The sequence below is a fragment of the Podarcis tiliguerta genome (genome assembly GCF_965153285.1).
Source record: "Podarcis tiliguerta genome assembly, chromosome: 12".
NCBI classification, from domain to species: domain Eukaryota; kingdom Metazoa; phylum Chordata; class Lepidosauria; order Squamata; family Lacertidae; genus Podarcis; species Podarcis tiliguerta.
The window spans coordinates 12,557,233-12,576,838 of NC_139545.1; the positions used below are offsets into that span (position 1 = coordinate 12,557,233).

The 19,606-nt window shown below is 46.2% G+C and overlaps 1 protein-coding gene and 1 long non-coding RNA gene across 3 annotated transcripts; one reads left to right on the forward strand and one right to left on the reverse strand.

The window, feature by feature from the left end:
* Nucleotides 1-437: 437 nt before the first annotated feature.
* On the forward strand, nt 438-18,778 carry TMEM42 (transmembrane protein 42). 2 transcript variants are annotated; one of them, XM_083405254.1, is made up of 5 exons: nt 438-638; nt 9,056-9,202; nt 10,728-11,001; nt 15,084-15,194; nt 18,655-18,778. In XM_083405254.1, the coding sequence occupies exons 1-3, from the start codon at nt 480-482 to the stop codon at nt 10,863-10,865; spliced, it is 444 nt and encodes a 147-aa protein (XP_083261380.1). In that variant the 5' UTR covers nt 438-479; the 3' UTR covers nt 10,866-11,001; nt 15,084-15,194; nt 18,655-18,778. The 2 variants fall into 2 exon arrangements, with proteins under 2 accessions (XP_083261380.1, XP_083261379.1); XM_083405253.1 differs by lacking the exons at nt 15,084-15,194; nt 18,655-18,778 and adding an exon at nt 14,507-14,644.
* Nucleotides 11,171-12,489, reverse strand: LOC310660481. Its single transcript, XR_014503402.1, has 2 exons — nt 11,921-12,489; nt 11,171-11,543 (listed from the first exon to the last, which is right to left on the reverse strand). It is a non-coding gene; the product is annotated as an uncharacterized lncRNA (long non-coding RNA).
* Nucleotides 18,779-19,606: the final 828 nt, after the last annotated feature.

Consider the following 19,606-nt stretch of genomic DNA (forward strand, 5'->3'; position numbering starts at 1 on the left):
TTGTAAGCCGCTCTGAGCCCGGCCTTGGCTGGGGAGGGCAGGGTATAAATAAAAAATTATTATTATTATTATTATTATAAAATAATGAATTTCCCCCTCTTTTTCAACTTCATTACTACTAGTTGGTAGCTGGTACTGTTCCTGCTTAGGGGGTGGAGTTTTCTACCTGGGCTCCTTTTCCATTATTATTTTTTGTCCGTGTGTTCTCTGCCCTCCCCCTTGTTTCTCCTCAGTATATATATATATCTTCCACCTCCCTCCCTCTGCGCATCTTGGACATTTTTTAAAGGGATCCCCCCCCCCTTAAAAATAAAGTACAGGAATATAGTAAAACGAAATACACTCTACGATCCCAGCCAGTTTTTAAAAGAGGGCGGAGCAGGGCTGTCACGTGAGCTGACCCTACCCGGAAGAGCGTGTCTGGGAGCCACGTGGTGGGCGTCCCCTTGCGCACGTGTGTTTGGAGCGTCGGAGTCGCCATGCCAGCCGGCTGGGGGGCTGCCTTCGCCGCCGGGGCAGGTCTGTTGGGGGCGTTGGCCGCCTGCTCCGCAAAGCTGGCCCTGGGGGCGGATTACCTGCAGGAAGCCTGCGCCGCGTTGGTCGGAGGCGAGGAGGCGGCCTCTGGTGCCTGCTCCTGGGTAAGAGGCGGCCTCTGCTCCCTCCCGAGGGCAGGATCGGGGCGCAGCAGCGCTATATTTGGGCAGCTGGGGAGGGATTTGTGGCCCGTTTGTCCCGGAAGAGATGAAAAAAAAATAATGGATGGATGTAGCGACGCGCGCAAAAGCAGCTTCTCCAAGCGACCCTCCGAAAGCGCATATCTTTTCATCCGTGCGTCTCATCCTACGCTGTGCTTTTAGTGTCTCTGGGCTTGATCCGTATCCTGGATCAAGGACACACACACACACACACGGTTTTACATAGGGGAAGGAAGAGATTTAAAAGAAACACGGCAAGCGCCCCGATGTTCCCTGTTTGTGCAAAGTTTTGGAGACGCCTTTATAAACACGTTGCTTTGCGCGCGCCAGAATTGCCAGTCATGTCTGGGGTTTGGGGTGTCTTAGGAATTAAATTTCCGGCCGGGAGGCAGAGGGGAGCCATGGCTTTTCAATGAAACAAAAGCATCACATTGGGGCTTCAGAGACTGAGCTGTGCGTTGGGAAATCTCATGTGCGAATCTCACTTTTGCCGTGAGGTGGCTCTCGAGCTCTCGCTCTCCAACTGCAATATGGTGAAGAATCGTAATATTGAGGTACTTGTGGGATTGCAACTTAGATCGGAGATGGGGAACCTTGCTGTAAAGTCAGCCCCGATCAGTGGCGTAGCGTGGGTTGTCAGCACCCGGGGCAAGGCAAGTAATTTGCGCCCCCTAACCCGTGAGCCAGGTAGGGGCAGAGAGCTGCGAGTGCGAGCGCCCCCCCCCCAGATGTTGCGCCCGGTGCGGCTGGCCCCCACTGCACCCCCACGCTACGCCACTGGCCCCGATTTTAGGGAACTGTGGGTGGTTCCCCCGCATAGGGCACCTATCTGACAGGGTGCAGAATAATAATAATAATAATAATAATATAGAGAAGATCTATTAAAAAAGGAACTGTTACTAAAAGGAACTATTGTGAAAATAAGAAATATCTAGGGGGAGTGGCAAAGGTCTTTGCTCAGGGCACCATATTACCAAAGCCTGCCACTGGTCAAGTCAACTCCAGCTTTCAGAAATAAGAACCGTAGTGTCTTCCGCTAAGGGCATCCAAACACAGAGTGCAGAAGTGCTGTAGCTTGTGGGAAATGGTATCCCTTTTTTTGCAGGTGTCATAAGAAACCTGAGGATTGTGAGGCCCTCATTCTGTGGCTTCTCGCCAGCCTTCTCGCCAGCCTTCTCGCTTCCTGATGGTTGGTGCTGGAAGGAGTTAGAGTTTGGGCTGCATCAGTGGCATAGTGTGGGTTGTCGGCACCCGGGGCAAGGCAAGTAATTTGCGCCCCCCCCCCCCCCGCTGCACTGTCCCTCCCCCAGATAGTCCCTCGCTCTCTCTCCGCACTGCACCGCACGCCTGGCACCCTCCCCTCCACAGTGGGCGGCGGCCCGGCGGCTCGGATCGGATTCGCACAGCCAGCACTGCAGTGAGAGAGAGAGAGTGAGCCAGGTAGGGGCAGAGAGCTGCGAGTGCGAGCGTGCCCCCCCCCCAAGATGTTGCGCCCGGTGCGGCCGGCCCCCCCTGCACCCCCCACGCTACGCCACTGGGCTGCATTTCCCTGAGCTTTTCACGGGACTCACAGCTCCCACAGTGCAGCTTACCTGCAAAGGTAAATGTCAGGATCAAAGTAAAGCTGGGTGGATCTCCTGATCTTCTCTTTAAAAAATAACTAGATGAAATGCAGCCACCGTGGGCCACCAACATCTTCATTCTTTCCTTCCGGCACAGAATTGCCCTCTTCTTCAATATGTTTGCCCTGTAGTTGGAGGAGCAGGAAGCAACACACTGCCTTCAGCTTTTCAGAGGGTATAAATGCTGTTCTTAAAAAAATCATGACTAAAAGCATGGGGCAGACAGTAAGTGTGGAGGAGGGCAAATCAGAAAATCAGTACAGTGGTTCCTCAAGTTACAGACGCTTCAGATTATGCGATTTCGGGTTGCGCACCACGCCAAACCCGGAAGTACCGGAACGGGTTACGGTACTTTTGGGTTTCAGCGCAGAAGCACTAAATCACGCTTTGTGCATGTGCAGAAGACCAAATTGTGACCCACGCGTGCACAGACGTGGCAGGTTGCGAACGTGCCTCCCGCACAGATCACGTTCGCAACCCGAAGTTCCACTGTACGTGGGAGAGGGTGAAATTCTGGGCTGCATCAATAGGAGTATAGCATCTAGATCAAGGGAAGTAATAGTGCCACTGTATTCTGCTCTGGTCAGACCTCACCTGGAGTACTGTGTCCAGTTCTGGGCACCACAGTTCAAGAAGGACACTGACAAACTGGAACGTGTCCAGAGGAGGGCAACCAAAATGGTCAAAGGCCTGGAAACGATGCCTTATGAGGAACGGCTAAGGGAGCTGGGCATGTTTAGCCTGGAGAAGAGGAGGTTAAGGGGTGATATGATAGCCATGTTCCAATATATAAAAGGATGTCACATAGAGGAGGGAGAAAGGTTGTTTCTGCTGCTCCAGAGAAGCGGACACGGAGCAATGGATCCAAACTACAAGAAAGAAGATTCCACCTAAACATTAGGAAGAACTTCCTGACAGTAAGAGCTGTTCGACAGTGGAATTTGCTGCCAAGGAGTGTGGTGGAGTCTCCTTCTTTGGAGGTCTTTAAGCAGAAGCTTGACAACCATATGTCAGGAGTGCTCTGATGGTGTTTCCTGCTTGGCAGGGGGTTGGACTCGATGGCCCTTGTGGTCTCTTCCAACTCTATGATTCTATGAAATACCCCAGGACTACAATTTTGTAGCCTGCATTTCCTTAGGAATGCGCCCATTGGGAGACCCAGCCAGAGATCTCCTGTGTAACATGTAGTTTGTCCTTAGATCCTCCTGGAAGATGCTTTTTCCCTCCTCTCTTGGCACACAGTGGGAAATGGATTGTTTCCCCATTCATCTTTAAGGTACAACACAAAAGCCTGCCTGGGTGGCCACCGGGTAACCGAAGGCACCCAAAGGTGTGGCAGAGGCCAGTTAATCCCCACGGTGAAGCAACGCCTTTCTCTTCTCTGTTTATTCAAAGGACCATTTATTTGTGCCCATTCCGTGCTTGATTCTCCCACCCGCACCCATTTCTTTTCCTTCTGGTATTCTGTCAGGTCCACCTTATGTAAGCTGCCTTCTGTGTAGGGCAGACCCAGATTTGCATTAACAACAGAAACTGCATGTCCCTGTACATATTCACGGAGATTTTCAGGGTCATTTGCCTGTGGAGTTTCATCCTTGACAGACACACTTGGGACCCAAAATGCAGTGGGAAATGCCTGAAGCAGGGCTTGGGTCATGCTGCAAGTCCATAATAATCATAAATCATAATAATTTATTGACTTTTAGAAGACATCTGAAGCAGCCCTGTTTAGGGAAGTTTTTAATGTTTGAAGTTCTATTCTGTTTAATATTTTGTTGGGAGCCACCCAGAGTGGCTGGGGAAACTCAGCCAGATGGGTGGGCTATAAATAGGTAAAGGGACCCCTGACCGTTAGGTCCAGTCGTGGCCAACTCTGGGGTTGCGGCGCTCATCTCGCTTTATTGGCCGAGGGAGCCGGCGTACAGTTCCGGGTCATGCGGCCAGCATGACTAAGCCGCTTCTGGCAAACCAGAGCAGCGCACAGAAACGCCGTTTACCTTCCCGCCGGAGCGGTACCTACTTATCTACTTGCACTTTGACGTGCTTTCGAACTGCTAGGTTGGCAGGAGCTGGGACTGAGCAACGGGAGCTCACCCCGTTGCAGGGATTCGAACTGCTGACCTTCTGATCAGCAAGTCCTAGGCTCTGTGGTTTAACCCACAGCGCCACCCGCGTCCCTTCCGGGCTATAAATAAATTATTAATTATTATAAATAAATGGATTATTATAAATAAATTATTTTTATTTATTTATTCATATCCCAGCCATCTGGCTGGGTTTTCTGGGTGGCTCGCAACAGAATAATAATAATAATAATAATAATAATAATAATAATAATAAAGTGATAAAACATCCAACCTTAAAAACTTCCCTAAACAGGGCTGCCTTCGCATTACCATTCAAGAAGGGGAAATGATCTTTTAGACCATCCATGAAGTTGGATATACAATCGTATTCCCCTGTGTGTTTGCATTTATATTACGGTGGCCAGAGTAGGGAGCCTGCGCCTTCAAATAGTGGTGTGGAAGAGGGAATTGCATGACAAGCTACCACTCTCCCTCACACCCATTAAAGGTGCAGAGCCCTGTCCTCCTTTGCTTTGGGCCAGCCTAAGATGCTGTGTAGTCATGAACTGGCAGGATGCTGACAGTGAGCACACCGGGGAGAGGGGGGCAGTGGTCTGTGGGGAACAGTACCAGCCGGGAGACAAGAGTCAGAGGCAGGAGAAGCTTCGGAGCTGGAGGGAGAGGCAGGCCGGGCAAACGGAAGTGTTTCCCCACCCTCTCCTGCACCACTGTTTCCTAGAACCAGAAGGGGGCTGAAAAGGGATGAGCAGAGGACGTTGCCACACAGGCACAGTCTCTGGCTGCCTGCATGCAGCCCAACAGGGGAAGGTACATAAACTGGTGGAGGGAGAGTGGTCCCCTGTTGCTGCAATTGGTCCACAGAGTCCACAGAGTGCAGATCTGGGAACAGCTGCCTAGTCGCTAGATTGGTGTGTGTAGGAATCCAGAGCTGTAGAAGCGACTGTGTTATCTTTGTCAATAAAGAGTTGACAGAGAGTTGCATTGCCTGGAAAATGCTCTTGACATGTGTCCAGTGCTTCCTCGGGCTTGCGTGAGGGTGTAAGCTGCTTTGCCCCTACGTGTGGTTCTGTTTAAATCAGTTTGCTCTGTGCGCGTATGGCATGCGTACGGATATCTCTGTCCCCCGCAACAGGGCAATAAGCATGCAAATCTCACCTGAAGTTGCAAAAGCTATTTGCTAATAGGAAAGATTATTTGCCAAGCGCAATCGGACTTCGCTCAGAGTAAATACTTCGGAACTTGCCAATCAGAGTTTGTTTGAAGAAGGGTTCCTTGGAATGCTAAATTTAGTTGAGAAATGCTCAGTCACTTTTTTCTCATTTGGCTAAGCTGTTTCCTGAACACTGGAAGAAAGATCCTGCTCAAGAATGCTTGAATTGGCTGATGTCTCCTCACATTTAAAACTCTTGAAAGGCTCATCCATAATCTTTTAGTATTCCGCTCTGAGTTGTTTATATCAGCGGCTTCTGAACCAGAGTGAATCTAGATCAGAACTTGGCTTTAGCTCACTCTGAGGAAATGTGGGGCACATAGGTAATTATATATAATACACCAACAAAGTTCTAAACTGGGGCCAGAGTGGTCTTGTTTCTACTGACCCATTTTGCTTTCTTTATACTTATACGTAAAAAGCAGCTGATTCTCCCCCCTGCCCAAGCAAGCCTGTTTCCGTAGCTGCTGCAGAAGAAGTGAAGACATTTCCTCCACAGGACAGAAGCCGATGGAGCTAGCAAGGCACAGTGCTTTGTCCCTGCTTGGCCAGCTCAGTCACTTACCTGGAGGGAATTCCTGGTTGCCAGCGGTGACCAAATGAGTGGTTAAAAACAAGGCTCCGTCAGATGCATCATAACCATCTGAATAAAGTTGACCAGTGTCTGTTTATACTTCTGAAATTTATGCCATCATGCACAGCTGTGAGTTTGTTCTTCCAGAAGGATAGACTCATAGCTGTCAACCGTCCCTTATTTGGTGGGAAACTCCCTTATCCCAGCGCCGTGTCCCGCTGCTGTCCCTTATTGATGATGTCCCTTAAATTTCCCGGGTTTCATGCTCGCCTGGCTCGGGAGGGAAGCAGCGGCTCGGGGTCATCCGCCACGCGAGAGAGTGCGCGCACGAGCTGCCGCGTCTCCGTCTCTCCCTTTCCCCCCTCGGGCGCGTTGTGAGGAGACGGGTGGCGGCAGACGGGCAGGCAGCCCCTCTCTTGTGAGACTTCCGCCACACTGCCAGGGGAAGCCGGAGGCGGCAGCGGCTGAGGAGGCAGCCTGAGGGAGGAGGAAGAGGAGGGGATGGGGAGGGATGCAGAAGTGTGGCGCTTCAGCGGCGCCGCAACCGACTCATGCCGGGCTCGCGGGCGGCGTGGGCAAGAGTCTCTCCCCCCCCCCGGGCGGGGAAGGGCCGATGGAACTCCTTGCGCCTGGACGACGGCAGCCCCGACGTGCTGCTTAGCATCCCCTCCAACCAGTGCAGCATCTTAATGTAGTGATTTCCCCCTCTGCATCCCTTTCATAACTCTATTTTTATAAATCATTTGTCCATCCATAGTTCAATTTTTTACTACAAGTTTTCTGTCAATCCTACAAATGTATGTAACTCTTTACAACAGCTTTTCAACTAAATTATAAACTTTCCCCCTTCTTTATTAAAGAGGTCCTCTTCCTGGTTTCTAATTCTGCCTGTAAACTTTGCCATCTCAACGTCGTTCATCAGTTTTGTCTGCCCCTCCTCTTTGGTCGGAGTTGTAGACCCTTAGGATCATCTAGTCCAACCCCCTGCAAAACACAGTCAGTGGCAGCCAAAACAGCATGGCTCCATCAGTGCCGGATTTCTGCATAAGCTAAGCCAAAATCCCTTATTTTGGCTGCTGATCCCTTATTTTTGAGGCTGCTGGTCCCTTATTTTCAAATCTATAAGTTGACAGCTGTGGATAGACTATAGAAGTTGACTTTGTAGCTCTGGCTTCTAGAGACCATAAGGACGTGCCTTCTTTTCCTCCAAACTCCAGCCATCGCCTCTATGATCCTAAATTGTATGGAGGAAGACATACTACTACTACAGTGGTGCCCCGCAAGACGTATGCCTTGCAAGACGGAAAACCCGCTAGACGAAAGGGTTTTCCGTTTTGGAGGTGCTTCACAGGACAAATTTCTCTATGGGCTTGCTTCGCAAGACGAAAATGTCTTGCGATTCCTGGGGGGGGTTTTCCGCTCCCCACCCCCTTTTTCTAAGGCACTAAGCTGCTAATAGCCTTTTAGCAGCTAATCCGCTAATCCCTTAAGCCTTTAATAGCCGCTAATACTGCTAAACCGCTCATCCGCTAATGGGCTTGCTTCGCAAGACAAAAAAACCGCTAGACGAAGAGACTCACGGAACGGATTCTTTTCGTCTTGCGAGGCACCAATGTATTTTGTTGGCCTCCTCTGCAGTTCTCCTTCATTCATTCATTTCTCTTGTTCTCTGTATAAAGACTTGAGGGATGAGATTATCACCCCTCTTTTACTGTCCATTCTGGGTCGCCCAACCACCGCCACGGTGTCTTTTCTCTTGGCAGCTCAAGAGGAGCAGGTGACAGCAAAGTTTGCAAAGTTTTTAGCTGCAGCAATCAGAATAAGATCCACTATTTGACTATGGATTCAAAACCCTAAAATGTATTTTATATAATTGACTTTTTAATTCTATTCTTTGTATATCGTATTGTTGTTTTATTGCTATAGCCGATGGCTGACGCAAATAAAGATTCCTTCATTCATTCTTCCCCTGAAGAACTTCATACAAACCAAAGAATTGACCTGTGCCACAAACTAGATTTAATCCATACTCATATCAGAGTGCGCTGTAAAGTGATACCTATAGTCTTTTATATACTAAACTTTTATGCTCTTCCACATCCGTTTAATGCTCCTAACCCTTCTTTTAGATTCTTATAGTGTTTTTTATATACCTTCTGTTTTAATACTTTTTAGCTTTCCAAAATGAATGTACCCCCACCCTACTCATGCTGGTCTATGACCGTAATAAAGATTTGATTGGTTGAAAACGAAGAATGGAAATTGCTCTGTCGCCATTGGCACAGCAGATCCAGAACATGCGGAGCTCCCTGTTTTAACAATGCAATTCTCTCAGATCATAGAATCATAGAGTTGGAAGAGACCACAAGGGCCATCGAGTCCAACCCCCTGCCAAGCAGGAAACACCATCAGAGCACTCCTGACATATGGTTGTCAAGCCTCTGCTTAAAGACCTCCAAAGAAGGAGACTCCACCACACTCCTTGGCAGCAAATTCCACTGTCGAACAGCTCTTACTGTCAGGAAGTTCTTCCTAATGTTTAGGTGGAATCTTCTTTCTTGTAGTTTGGATCCATTGCTCCGTGTCCGCTTCTCTGGAGCAGCAGAAAACAACCTTTCTCCATCCTCTATGTGACATCCTTTTATATATTTGAACATGGCTATCATATCAGCCCTTAACCTCCTCTTCTCCAGGCTAAACATGCCCAGCTCCCTCAGCCGTTCCTCATAAGGCATCGTTTCCAGGCCTTTGACCATTTTGGTTGCCCTCCTCTGGACATGTTCCAGTTTGTCAGCCATTTCTCGCATCTCATGAAATGGGTGGGAAATGCAGTGCGGTTAAAATGTCCCTCCCCAATTGTTCCACAGTTGCCCATGATGCTTCGCATTGGATGCGGTGGCCTTGTGCTTGCATGCAACGCAGTCATGTGGACTTTCTTTGCCAAAGCCTTAAGGTACTCTTCCTCCTCGGCTACAGCAACTTTGACCTCAACAGCGTCCAACTTCATCTCTTCTGTAAGTACAAGTGACGCCAGTGTGATCGGTCAAAGCATGTCCTGACTGCATTTTTTTTAAAAAAAAAATATTGTTTTTATTAAAGATTTTCTTGAATTACAAAGTACGTACATTTGCATGATACTTTTGGAAGACCAGTTTTTGAGTGAAATGATGAATTGGCTGGAAATTCCTATACAGTGGTACCTCAGGTTACATACACTTCAGGTTACATACAATTCAGGTTACAGACTCCGCTAACCCAGGTACCTCGGGTTAAGAACTTTGCTTCAGGATGAGAACAGAAATCGTGCTCCGGCGGCGCGGCGGCAGCAGGAGGCCCCATTAGCTAAAGTGGTGCTTCAGGTTAAGAACAGTTTCAGGTTAAGAACGGACCTCCAGAACGAATTAAGTACTTAACCTGAGGTACCACTGTACACCTTTTCTGTTCTTGGGTACTGTACTCCCTTCTCTACTTTTGTAACATAAATCAGGCTAGGAGAAAGAGCCGCACAATGAAATTTAAGAATTGAACCCCAGTGCTGCTAATAATATAATAGGTTAAACCAGCACAAAATAGTGAGGCGTTGCTGCTGGAGGAGAAAATGGTATTTTTAGTGGTGTTCCTTACTTTTAAAAAATGTCTCTGAGCACGTACATGAATCTAGGTTGGCAACTTTGCTCAGTGCCACCTTTCAGAGTTGCTTTTAACCGAACCTCTGATAATTCAGTCCTAATTTAATAGTGTCTTCTTGTAAAGTCCTTGGTTCAAGAGCTCGCTTTCTGGAAACCCTTTAATAGGTGCTTGCGAGGCGTGTGAGATGAGCAAGGCACTCTAGCAGAGGGAATCTTTAAAAAGAAGCTGTTTGTTCCTAAGAAGGAAAATGAAATGTCCAAATGTAAATGCAACGTAAAATTTTGGGATTAAAGCACCTATTTTTCTCCGATTTCAACGTACATTGATACCTTGGTTCTCAAACACCTTGCTTCCAAACAACTTGGAACCCAGACACTGCAAACCTGAAGTAAGTGTTCCAGTTTGCGAACATTTTTCAGAAGCCAAATGTGTTATGCTTCCAATTTGAATGCCATACTTCTGTTATGAGTGTTACTCTGAGGTCTGTCTGTTTTGGGCATTTATTTTGCTTTTTTTCTGGTTCTTTTAGTGGCTGTGTTCAGCTACAGATTGATTGATGTGTGACCTGCAGTACATTGTTTATTGCTTTATGGATCAATGGTCTCGTCGTAAAATTCATGTTAAATTGCTGTTTTAAGGGTTATTTTTTAAAGTATGCAACGGATTGATCCATTTTGCATCACTTTCTATGGGAAAGCACGCCTTGGTTTTGGAACGGACTTCCGGAACGGATTAAGTTTGAGAACCAAGGTACCACTGTACTCAGCTGCCCAGACCCCAGGGGTGGGGAACATACAGCCAGTGGGCCAAGTTTGTTGCTATTATTTCTATGTCTATCTTCTGCTCTTCCTTCCAAAGGAGTCCAGGGTGGCAGTTGCTTGAGCAGAAGTCTCCTTCTTGTCTTTTCAGGCTTTTCTTGGCAAGTTGCTCTTTGGAGAGACTCATGCCCTGTTGTGGTGGATAGGAATATCCTTAACCCTTCTCGGACTTTTGCTGCTCCACACAACACCACCCTTAGCAGAAGAAAAGAAGGAAAAGAAGAGATGAAAACTCACCTGTGGGTTAAAACAACCACCACCCGGGTCTTCCGGCTTGCTTTACCTAGCCTGTTACCTCTCACTTTTCTTCATTGGGATGGATTTTGAGCCGATATCGTCGTCGTACTGCAAAGACTACGGCATGGGTAGGCAAACTAAGGCCCGGGGGCCGGATGCGGCCCAATCGCCTTTTAAATCTGGCCCGCGGATGGTCCAGGAATCAGCATGTTTTTACATGGGTAGAATGTGTCCTTTTATTTAAAATGCATCTCTGGGTTATTTGCGGGGCATAGGAATTTGTTCATATTTTCCCCTCAAAATATAGTCCAGCCCCTCACAAGGTCTGAGGGACACTGGACCGGCCCCCTGCTAAAAAGGTTTGCTGACCCCTGGACTACGGGGACAAGGTGACAGTGCAACATAGTATGAAGGAGGAGGGCCTTTGAGGAGAGAGATTGGCGTCTCCCTGGCCTCTGAGGTAACACTTTGGGGCATTTGGTAAATGGCAGTTAGCCACAGAGCTAGACTTCAAATGTGGCCCAGAGCTACCAGGACTTCTTGAAGCAAATGTTCTTTCACAGTTTCTAAAGGGGATGCCATTGGTCCCTTTGGTTAGGCTGTCAAGTCAATGCATTTGTCTGGATCAACATACGTGTCGAGCACTGACATGTATTCATACAGGCACTACCTGTTAGGATATTTCCGTTCCACCTTAAAAGGGAGCAGGATGTTTGTGTCACAGCCTGCGTATTTCCTGTTGACAGGACGTTTCTGGTGTGTCTTTGCTTTTGTTCTCTCTCTGTGCCGGAACACTGAAGCAGGCAGTCATGTTTTTCTTTGTTCTGACCAACGCTGAATAAACTTGTAAATATGCTCTCCTGCGTGCATCTTTCGCTGTGCATTATCTGCTGATAGAGCGTGCATCGGCTCTGGAATGTGGCAAGCTATTTCTGGAGCTCGTGTCGCTAATTGCTGATACTGCGTGTCTGCGGGAGATCAATGGACGTCCAGAGACGACGTGGAGTCATGGTGGACTTTGTCTCCCTGGCAGTATCCCAACACTACCCACAGGCTTAGGCTCTTCGGCTAGCAGTGCCATTTCTCTAGAAAAAGAGGTGCCAGAGCTCACCCTGAACACCTCCTTTGTTCTCTTAGAATGGCAATGGCGCCCACCTGAGAGGTGCCAGAACTGAGTTCTGGCTGAAGAAAAGCCCTGTCTGCTAGCATGCATTTGTTACAAATGTGTATTTACCTGTAATCTTAATGCCCATGAGAAGTTCTAACACAGAAGAAATAATAAAGCAGGCATGCCCAAAGTCCATTTTGGGGGCCTAATCCAGCCCACTATTCGGTTCAATCCGGCCCTTGTGGCAGTTTATTTCCTAGGGTAAACCCTAAAAAAAGCTGAACAACTTCAATCCAAAAAAAAAGGTTGTCAACTTTGGTCGGCCCTCACACATGTTCACTTCATCAAATCTGGCCCTCTTTGAAAAAAGTTTGGGCACCTCTGAAATAAAGGAAGACTGGTTTATTACATGAAATGAAAGTGACAGAATATACGAACGCTTCTTCAGACAGCAAAATTGCAGTTTAAGCAAACATCAAATCCTGTACACCTTGATCTAAAGAGCAAGGGGATCTGGTGCAGTGGTTAAGAGCGGTAGTCACGTAATCTGGATAACCGGGTTCGTGTCTCCGCTCCTCCACATGCAGCTGCTGGGTGACCTTGGGCCAGTCACACTTCTTTGAAGTCTCTCAGCCCCACTCACCTCACAGAGTGTTTGTTGTGGGGGAGGAAGGAAAAGGAGAATGTTAGCCGCTTTGAGACTCCTTAAAGGGAGTGAAAGGCGGGATATCAAATCCAAACTCTTCTTCTTCTTCTTCTTCACTATTCCCAGAAGCTGGCAGAAAGTGAGTGCACGATTTTGCCACAGAAGCCACACTAGCCGGAAGGGAAGGGCTTTTTTCCGCCAGAACTTGTCAGAACTCAATTCCGGCCCAAGAGAACAAGGGAGGTGTTTGTGGTGAGTTCCAGCACCTCTTTTTCTAGAAAAATAGCACTGAAGAAGGGTACCGTATTTTTCGCCCTATAGGACGCACCTTCCCATAAGGCGCACCTAATTTTTTGGGGGGGGGAATAAAGGGGGGGGGAATTATTTTTCCCCCAGGCGCGGGGCTGGGGCGGGGGAAGCCCGAGCTTCCCCCGACCCCAGCCCCCAAACAGGCAGCTCTCTGCAAGCGGTGGGAGCCCAGCGCTGGCTCCCGCTGCTTGCGGAGAGGTACACGGAGCCTGGACGCGCTGAGCTCAGCGCACGCAGGCTTCAGCATGCAGGCAACTCTCCGCAAGCAGCGGGAGCGCTCCCGTTGCTTGCGGAGAGGTCCGCGGAGCCTGCATTCGCCCCATAGGACGCACACACATTTCCCCTTCATTTTTGGAGGGGGAAAAGTGCATCCTATAGGGCGAAAAATACGGTATATGTGGTCCGTAGTGAAGCACACAATCTGGCTGGTCCTTGTGAAAAATGGTCAGTGTTGGAGCTTTGAGAGCTAACCAGCCATTGAAAATCCAGGGTTGAAATACTGTTCTGAACCAGTGCATTCTAATGGCGAAGGAAGTGGGGCATTTAGATGAGCAATTCTTATAATTTCAATATTTCTATCGTTCTGTTGTCTCCTCCTAGAGTTTCCTGCCTGTTTCCCATTTTGTTTATTCTGCTTAATTAAAAGTTGAAAGAATATAATCCTAGTGAGCTAAATGACTAAACTGGTTATCCTTGTTTGTTTGCTGTCTTAAACTTATCTTGCTATTTATCTAGGTGGGAACCATTCTTTTACAGGAGGTGTTGATTAAATGTGGCTGGTAACTAGATTGCATGTGCTGATCTTGACACAAAGGTGTTAGGAGCTCAAAATGTCTCCCTGATGCGTTCCAGGACAGGTTTGAGATAAGACTGGCACCAAGTTCAAGAAAAGTTCATAATGGGGATCTTTACTCATATTACGTTATGCCAGCCTTTACTCATGTCGTGATCTGCAGTAATAAACAATAGAAAAAGTTCAGATGGACACACACCTCTTCACACTAATTCTACATTTGCTTGCCTCTCCCACTTCACAGATTGTGTGTGTGTTTTACACCTAGTCTTTCTTTTATCTGCTCCAGTTTAACTGTACATAATAGACTTTAAATGACAGAGCCAAACTTGAAAACACATGGATTGGTATAATCCCGTAGCAACTGTTAGCCCACCTTTTCTGTCTTCTCAGCCCCAAACCTTCATTTGTTCAAATGTTATCAGACCCTGATAGGGCTGGATTTGAACTCAAATTCATCCAGAGTCACTGAGCTAACCACCAACCATGATGCCCATTTGCCCATCTGTGAAATGGAAAGAGTACGTGACCTCCTTAGGCTTTGTGGTAGACCAGGTGTGGGAAACATGGTCTTCATTTCATGCAAGTGGTGAAGAATAAACGCAAGTAGGAAGTGTGGTTTAGGCTGGAATCTTAAGGAATCTAAAAAGGAAAGCACAGGTACCCCAAAAGCAAAAAGATCTCAAAGCACGGGGATCTCAAGAACACCTAATTTTCTGTGACTCCACTGTTTGCCTGCTCATAAGACTTTCTCGTTCCTGTTCTGTTCTTCCATAGAACACACTACATCAGGGCTTGTCGCACCTTTCTCAGAAAAAAATAATAATTACCCAGCGCACCCCTGGAAATCTATCTTCTTTAAGCGAACAAAGGTGCAGTGACAAATTGGCGTTCTTTTTATCTATCTATATTTCTTTTTTTAAAATAATAATAATATTTATTAGATGTTTTATAATTACAGAAAGAAAAAAAAGGTAGAAGAAAAAAACACAATACACAAATTCAACAGACAATATATCGAAAATAAAAAAGATACAATACAATACAACAATACAATAAAAAAGACAAAAACATTTAAACACACATCCAAGTTTCATATCTATATCTTTCATTTGCTTGTTTCCTCGACTTCCTCGCACCTCCCTTTTTTGTATTCTAGTTCAAATTAGCTGGTTCAACAAATCCTTTCCCTCTTCCTCAATTTTTGTTCTATAATTTATCCTAACACAATTTAACTTTAAATTTTCCACTTTAACGCATTAAGAAATAATATTCATATAGTTCTTAATAACACTTCTGCTAAAACCATATAACTTCTATGTATCTATATTTCTACCTACATCCTACAACATAGGAAAGAAAGATGCTGTCGACGGAATTGACCACAGATCGGTTATAACTTGCATTTTGTGTGTTTGTTTGGAAAATAAAGTAATCACTGCGACTTCAACTCTGCGTTACATTGGTAAGCGTCATTACACAACAGGTGAAATGTGGATTTTCAAAAAGTTCTTGTGTGCTTCCACACACACACACACCCCCCATATTTTTATTCAACGCACCCCAATTGCACCCAAGGGTACTACCGCCCGCCCCCCCCCCCCGGATCATTCCAGAGTCCCCCAGGGGGCGGCATCACCCACATTGGGAAACACTGGTTTACAGAAAAGGAAAATACAAAAATAATTGTGGCTCACTAGAGGAAGGAGCAGCTGGTCTGATCTCTGGTTTGCTTTAAGTCCCATCACTGTAGATCACCAACAGGTATCAAAAGTACCAATTCACCAGGGTCCGGTAGCACAAGAGGCCAATAACTTGTCTCTGCTGCTTGGCCCCTCAGGTTGACCAAATTGTAGCTAAAAAACGGGTAAAGGACTCCAGACAATTAAGTCCAGTCAAAAGGCGACTATGGTGTTGCGGTGCTTATCTCACTTTCAGGCCAAGGGAGATGGTGTTTGTCCACAGACAGCTTTCCGGGTCCTGTGGCCAATATGACTAAATCGCTACTGGTGCAACAGAACACCATGATGGAAACCAGAGCGCATGGAAACTCCATTGACCTTCCCGCTGCAGCGGTACCTATTTATCTACTTGCACTGGTGTGCTTTCGAACTGCTAGGTTGGCAGGAGTTGGACAGAGCAGCAGGAGCTAACTCCGTCGTGGGGATTCAAACTCCCAACCTTCTGATTGTCAAGCCCAAGAGGCTCAGTGGCTTAGACCACAGCGCCACCCAGACCACCACATCTGTCTTTCCTGCTAACTAGCTTGACAGCCTGGCACCCTGACTTGGTCCCAATTGAGCTGTTTATTACTTGTCTGTTTCCGCTCTTCTTTCTATCTCTGCTTGCAAATTGATCAAAAAGTAAATTCCGCTGAAACTGGTGGAGCTTCCTTTCAAATAAATGTGTTTGAGCTGTAAATGTAAGAATATAAGAAAGGTTAAGTAACACGGTTGCTTCAGTGATTTTGTAGAAGAGACTCTCTTGCTCTATCACTCCAATCGAGCCATTTGCAGCTTGGCAGCCCATTGGTTATTTGACATTTTAAATACGTTTGGGCAATCTCAGCAAATTGGAACATCCTTTTTCAACCAAGCTCCTTTCTGTGCCAGTCCCACAGCTAGAAGCCTTACCAGTAAGAGCTCCCGGGCTTGTTGCGGTTGGCAAGACTCCTCCGTCTCTGACAAAACCTTAAAGGTGACCTACAAAAAGCAAAGTAGGGAGTTGGACTTGTGTCATTTGTCACTTGGGTGACAAAGAGCACCTCCTTTTTCAGTTCCTGATTCTCTCACAAAGCTAGTCAGCCTTTTGCTTGTCTTGGAAGAATATAGACGATGAAAGAATTGCTGGCAAGATTTTGACAGCATGGAGAGAGAGAGATAAATGAAGAGACACATATTTTTATTTGGCCTGCTAACTCTCTGTGGGAAGAAAAACACAAATGTATTGTTTGAAAATACAACACTGCTTCTGGTTTTTTGTTTTCTAAAACATCATGGGGGGTAATTAATGTATTAGTTTGAAGACTTTTCCATTACAGGAGAGAGCAGAATACATTAACAAACATCACATTGTACCCATTACAAGTGTAACCATCAAATATTCTCTCTTCAGAGTCGCTAGAGATCAAATTCGTTGAAAGTGTAACAAGTTGTACATGAAAAATCACACAGGAGACAGCTTAACAGGGCATCGTCGTTTTAGAGTCAGCATATATCGGCCATTAGAACCATTTTTTCCTGAAATATTTCCATAGATAATTTGGCCATTCTAAGCAATTCTCATATGTTCCCAAACCACCGATACTTATATTGTTAAAAGCCTTGGGCATTTATTTGATGGGAAAGTGAAACAGAGATTTGCTGAGATAAAATAAAGGAATAAAATTGGCAGTTTAGGAACACCAGCATTTTAATGGAAAAGGAGAAGATACTACAAGGCCACATTTAGCTTGTAAACTGCCCGAAAATCCATTTCGATAAAGGATAGTATTGACAATTTATTTGAATCAGTGTTGGTGATCTGTTCAGGGTTTTGTGGCTCGCTGATATTTTCACCGTCCACCATGGTAATGTTTTATGTGTCACTGGTTTATAAATTGTCTTATAAATTAAAAAATTAAATTATTTCTCTGAATGCATCCTTAGCCTGCCAGCCCTTGGGAGGCAAAAGGAAGGAGTAGAATAATAGAATGATAGAGTTGGAAGAGACCACGAAGTTCATTAGCCCAACTCTCTGCAATGCAAGAATCTTTTGCCTGATGTGGGTCTCACGACCCTGAGATTTAAGAGTCTTGTGCTCTACCGATTGAGATATGCTCCCCATACAAGGCCTCTCTTGGCATATGTACTTTGCAGGCTGTCCTGGGGGCTATTGTGCCAAATCTATAATACAATACGATAATCTTGATTGTCATTGTCCCATAAGGTAAAGGTAAAGGGACCCCTGACCATTAGGTCCAGTTGTGACCGACTCTGGGGTTGCGGCACTCATCTCGCTTTACTGGCCAAGGGAGCCGGCGTACAGCTTCCGGGTCATGTGGCCAGCATGACTAAACCGCTTCTGGCGAACCAGAGCAGCGCATGGAAACGCCGTTTACCTTCCCGCCGGAGCGGTACCTATTTATCTACTTGCACTTCGATGTGCTTTCGAACTGCTAGGTTGGCAGGAGTCATTGTCCCATACAGAATAACAAAATTGAAAAAATCTACATCAGACATTCAAAAACCAACAAGCCTGCTATCCCAGCCTGGTTAACCCCCTAAAAACTCTGATACCTCATAATTAAATACAATATACTCCCATAGAGACTACCTTACAGTGCGTTTAAAACCAAAATCGCATTTGGATAGAAGCTGTTTCTCAGGCAGCTAGTCCTAGCCTTTATAACCCTGTACTTTCTTCCAGAAGGCAGAAGCTGAAAGAGATCATTTCCGGGGTGCGCACTATCCTGCACTATCTCTGCAGCTTTCTTATGGCACCTGGAAGTATAGATTTGATCCAAGGTGGGAAGAGTGCACCCAGTTATTCTCTCTGCAGTCTTTACAACCCTGGACAGCATTGTTTTTTCCCTGACCGTGCAACTCCCAAACCACACACAGAGACCATAAGTTAATACGTTCTCAACAGTGCAATGGTAAAATGCCACCAACAGGTCCTTTGAGAGATTGTTTTCCGGAGGATTCTCAGAAAATATAACCTGTGCTGTGCTCTCTTCATCAGGTCTTTACTGTTTACTCCCCAGGTTAGGTCTATGGAGAACCGGTCTCTTGAAAAACGGCATTTGTGTTGACAAAAGCCTTAATCCTTAGGCTGCCACAAACACCTAGCATTGCCTTTTGACTTGCACTCATGCAGTCGATGGAGACACTGGCATCTTTTTCTCCGCTGAGACCCAAAATCACCCCTCTCTTTTTTCCTGGCAGTGTATTCTTGCGTGAAAGATAAACCAGAAAGTCCAGTTGATGATGCTTTCTTCCAGGCATGTCAGACCATAGTCTTTGCAGGTTCCCAAATGTGGGTTTCCTCCAGTTGAGGCCATGACTTACAGGACTTGCAAAAATAAACCTTTGTACAGTAGTGGCATCCTCACCATTGCTACCCAGCGAAATTCCCATTGTTTTAGGATGACCTGAAATTCACAGCTTGTTGTGTTGGCCTGGGACTCTGGCTTGGACTTGGAACCAGAGGAGTCTCAGTCTGCACCGGATCCTTTGCCTCGGGCATCATCTGAACCAAGTCTGGGGCCTGACCCTGAAGAGTTCCAGTCTACACAGGTTCCCCTGCAACAAGCATCAGCTGGGCGGAGTCAGGGGCCTGAGCCTGCCCTGGCTCCAGATGTGGGGATGACCTCCTTGCCTCCAGCTGGGCCATCACTTACAGCTGCTCCACTACCAGTTGGGTCAGTGGAGGCTGAGGCGGTCCCTGGGTCTAGTAACCCACCAACATCTCCCAAGCAGAGACGAAGGTCTGAGAGGAGGAGAGACCTGATACTTGCAGGAGGTTTTAGCAGAAGGGTTATTAAGAATGATATGAACATTAAGTGTTAATGTGTTAAATTGGGAAATTGAAAATTAAATTGTATTATGATAAATTAAAGATTAAATTGAAGAAGAGGGAAAGGATTTGTTGAATTAGATAACTTGAACTAGAATACAAAAAAGGGAAGTGTGAGGAAGTCGAGGAAATAAGCTAATGAAAGATGTGGATATAAAATTTGGATGTGTGTTTTTATTTTTGCTTCTTTTTTATGTTGTATTGTTGTACTGTTTTTATTTCAGTTTCTATTGTGGATGTATTGTTTGTTGAACTTATGTATTGCTTTTTTCTTTTTTCTTTTTTATTGTCTTTCTTGTTATAAGTATAAAATACCCAATA

Bases quoted from the DNA above. Each gene is read 5' to 3' on its own strand.
- TMEM42 (XM_083405254.1), top strand. From the start codon at position 480: ATGCCAGCCGGCTGGGGGGCTGCCTTCGCCGCCGGGGCAGGTCTGTTG. The intron at 639-9,055 runs GTAAGAGGCGGC...ATTGTTCCACAG, and splicing joins CCTCTGGTGCCTGCTCCTGG to TTGCCCATGATGCTTCGCAT. The intron at 9,203-10,727 runs GTAAGTACAAGT...TTGTCTTTTCAG, and splicing joins CGTCCAACTTCATCTCTTCT to GCTTTTCTTGGCAAGTTGCT.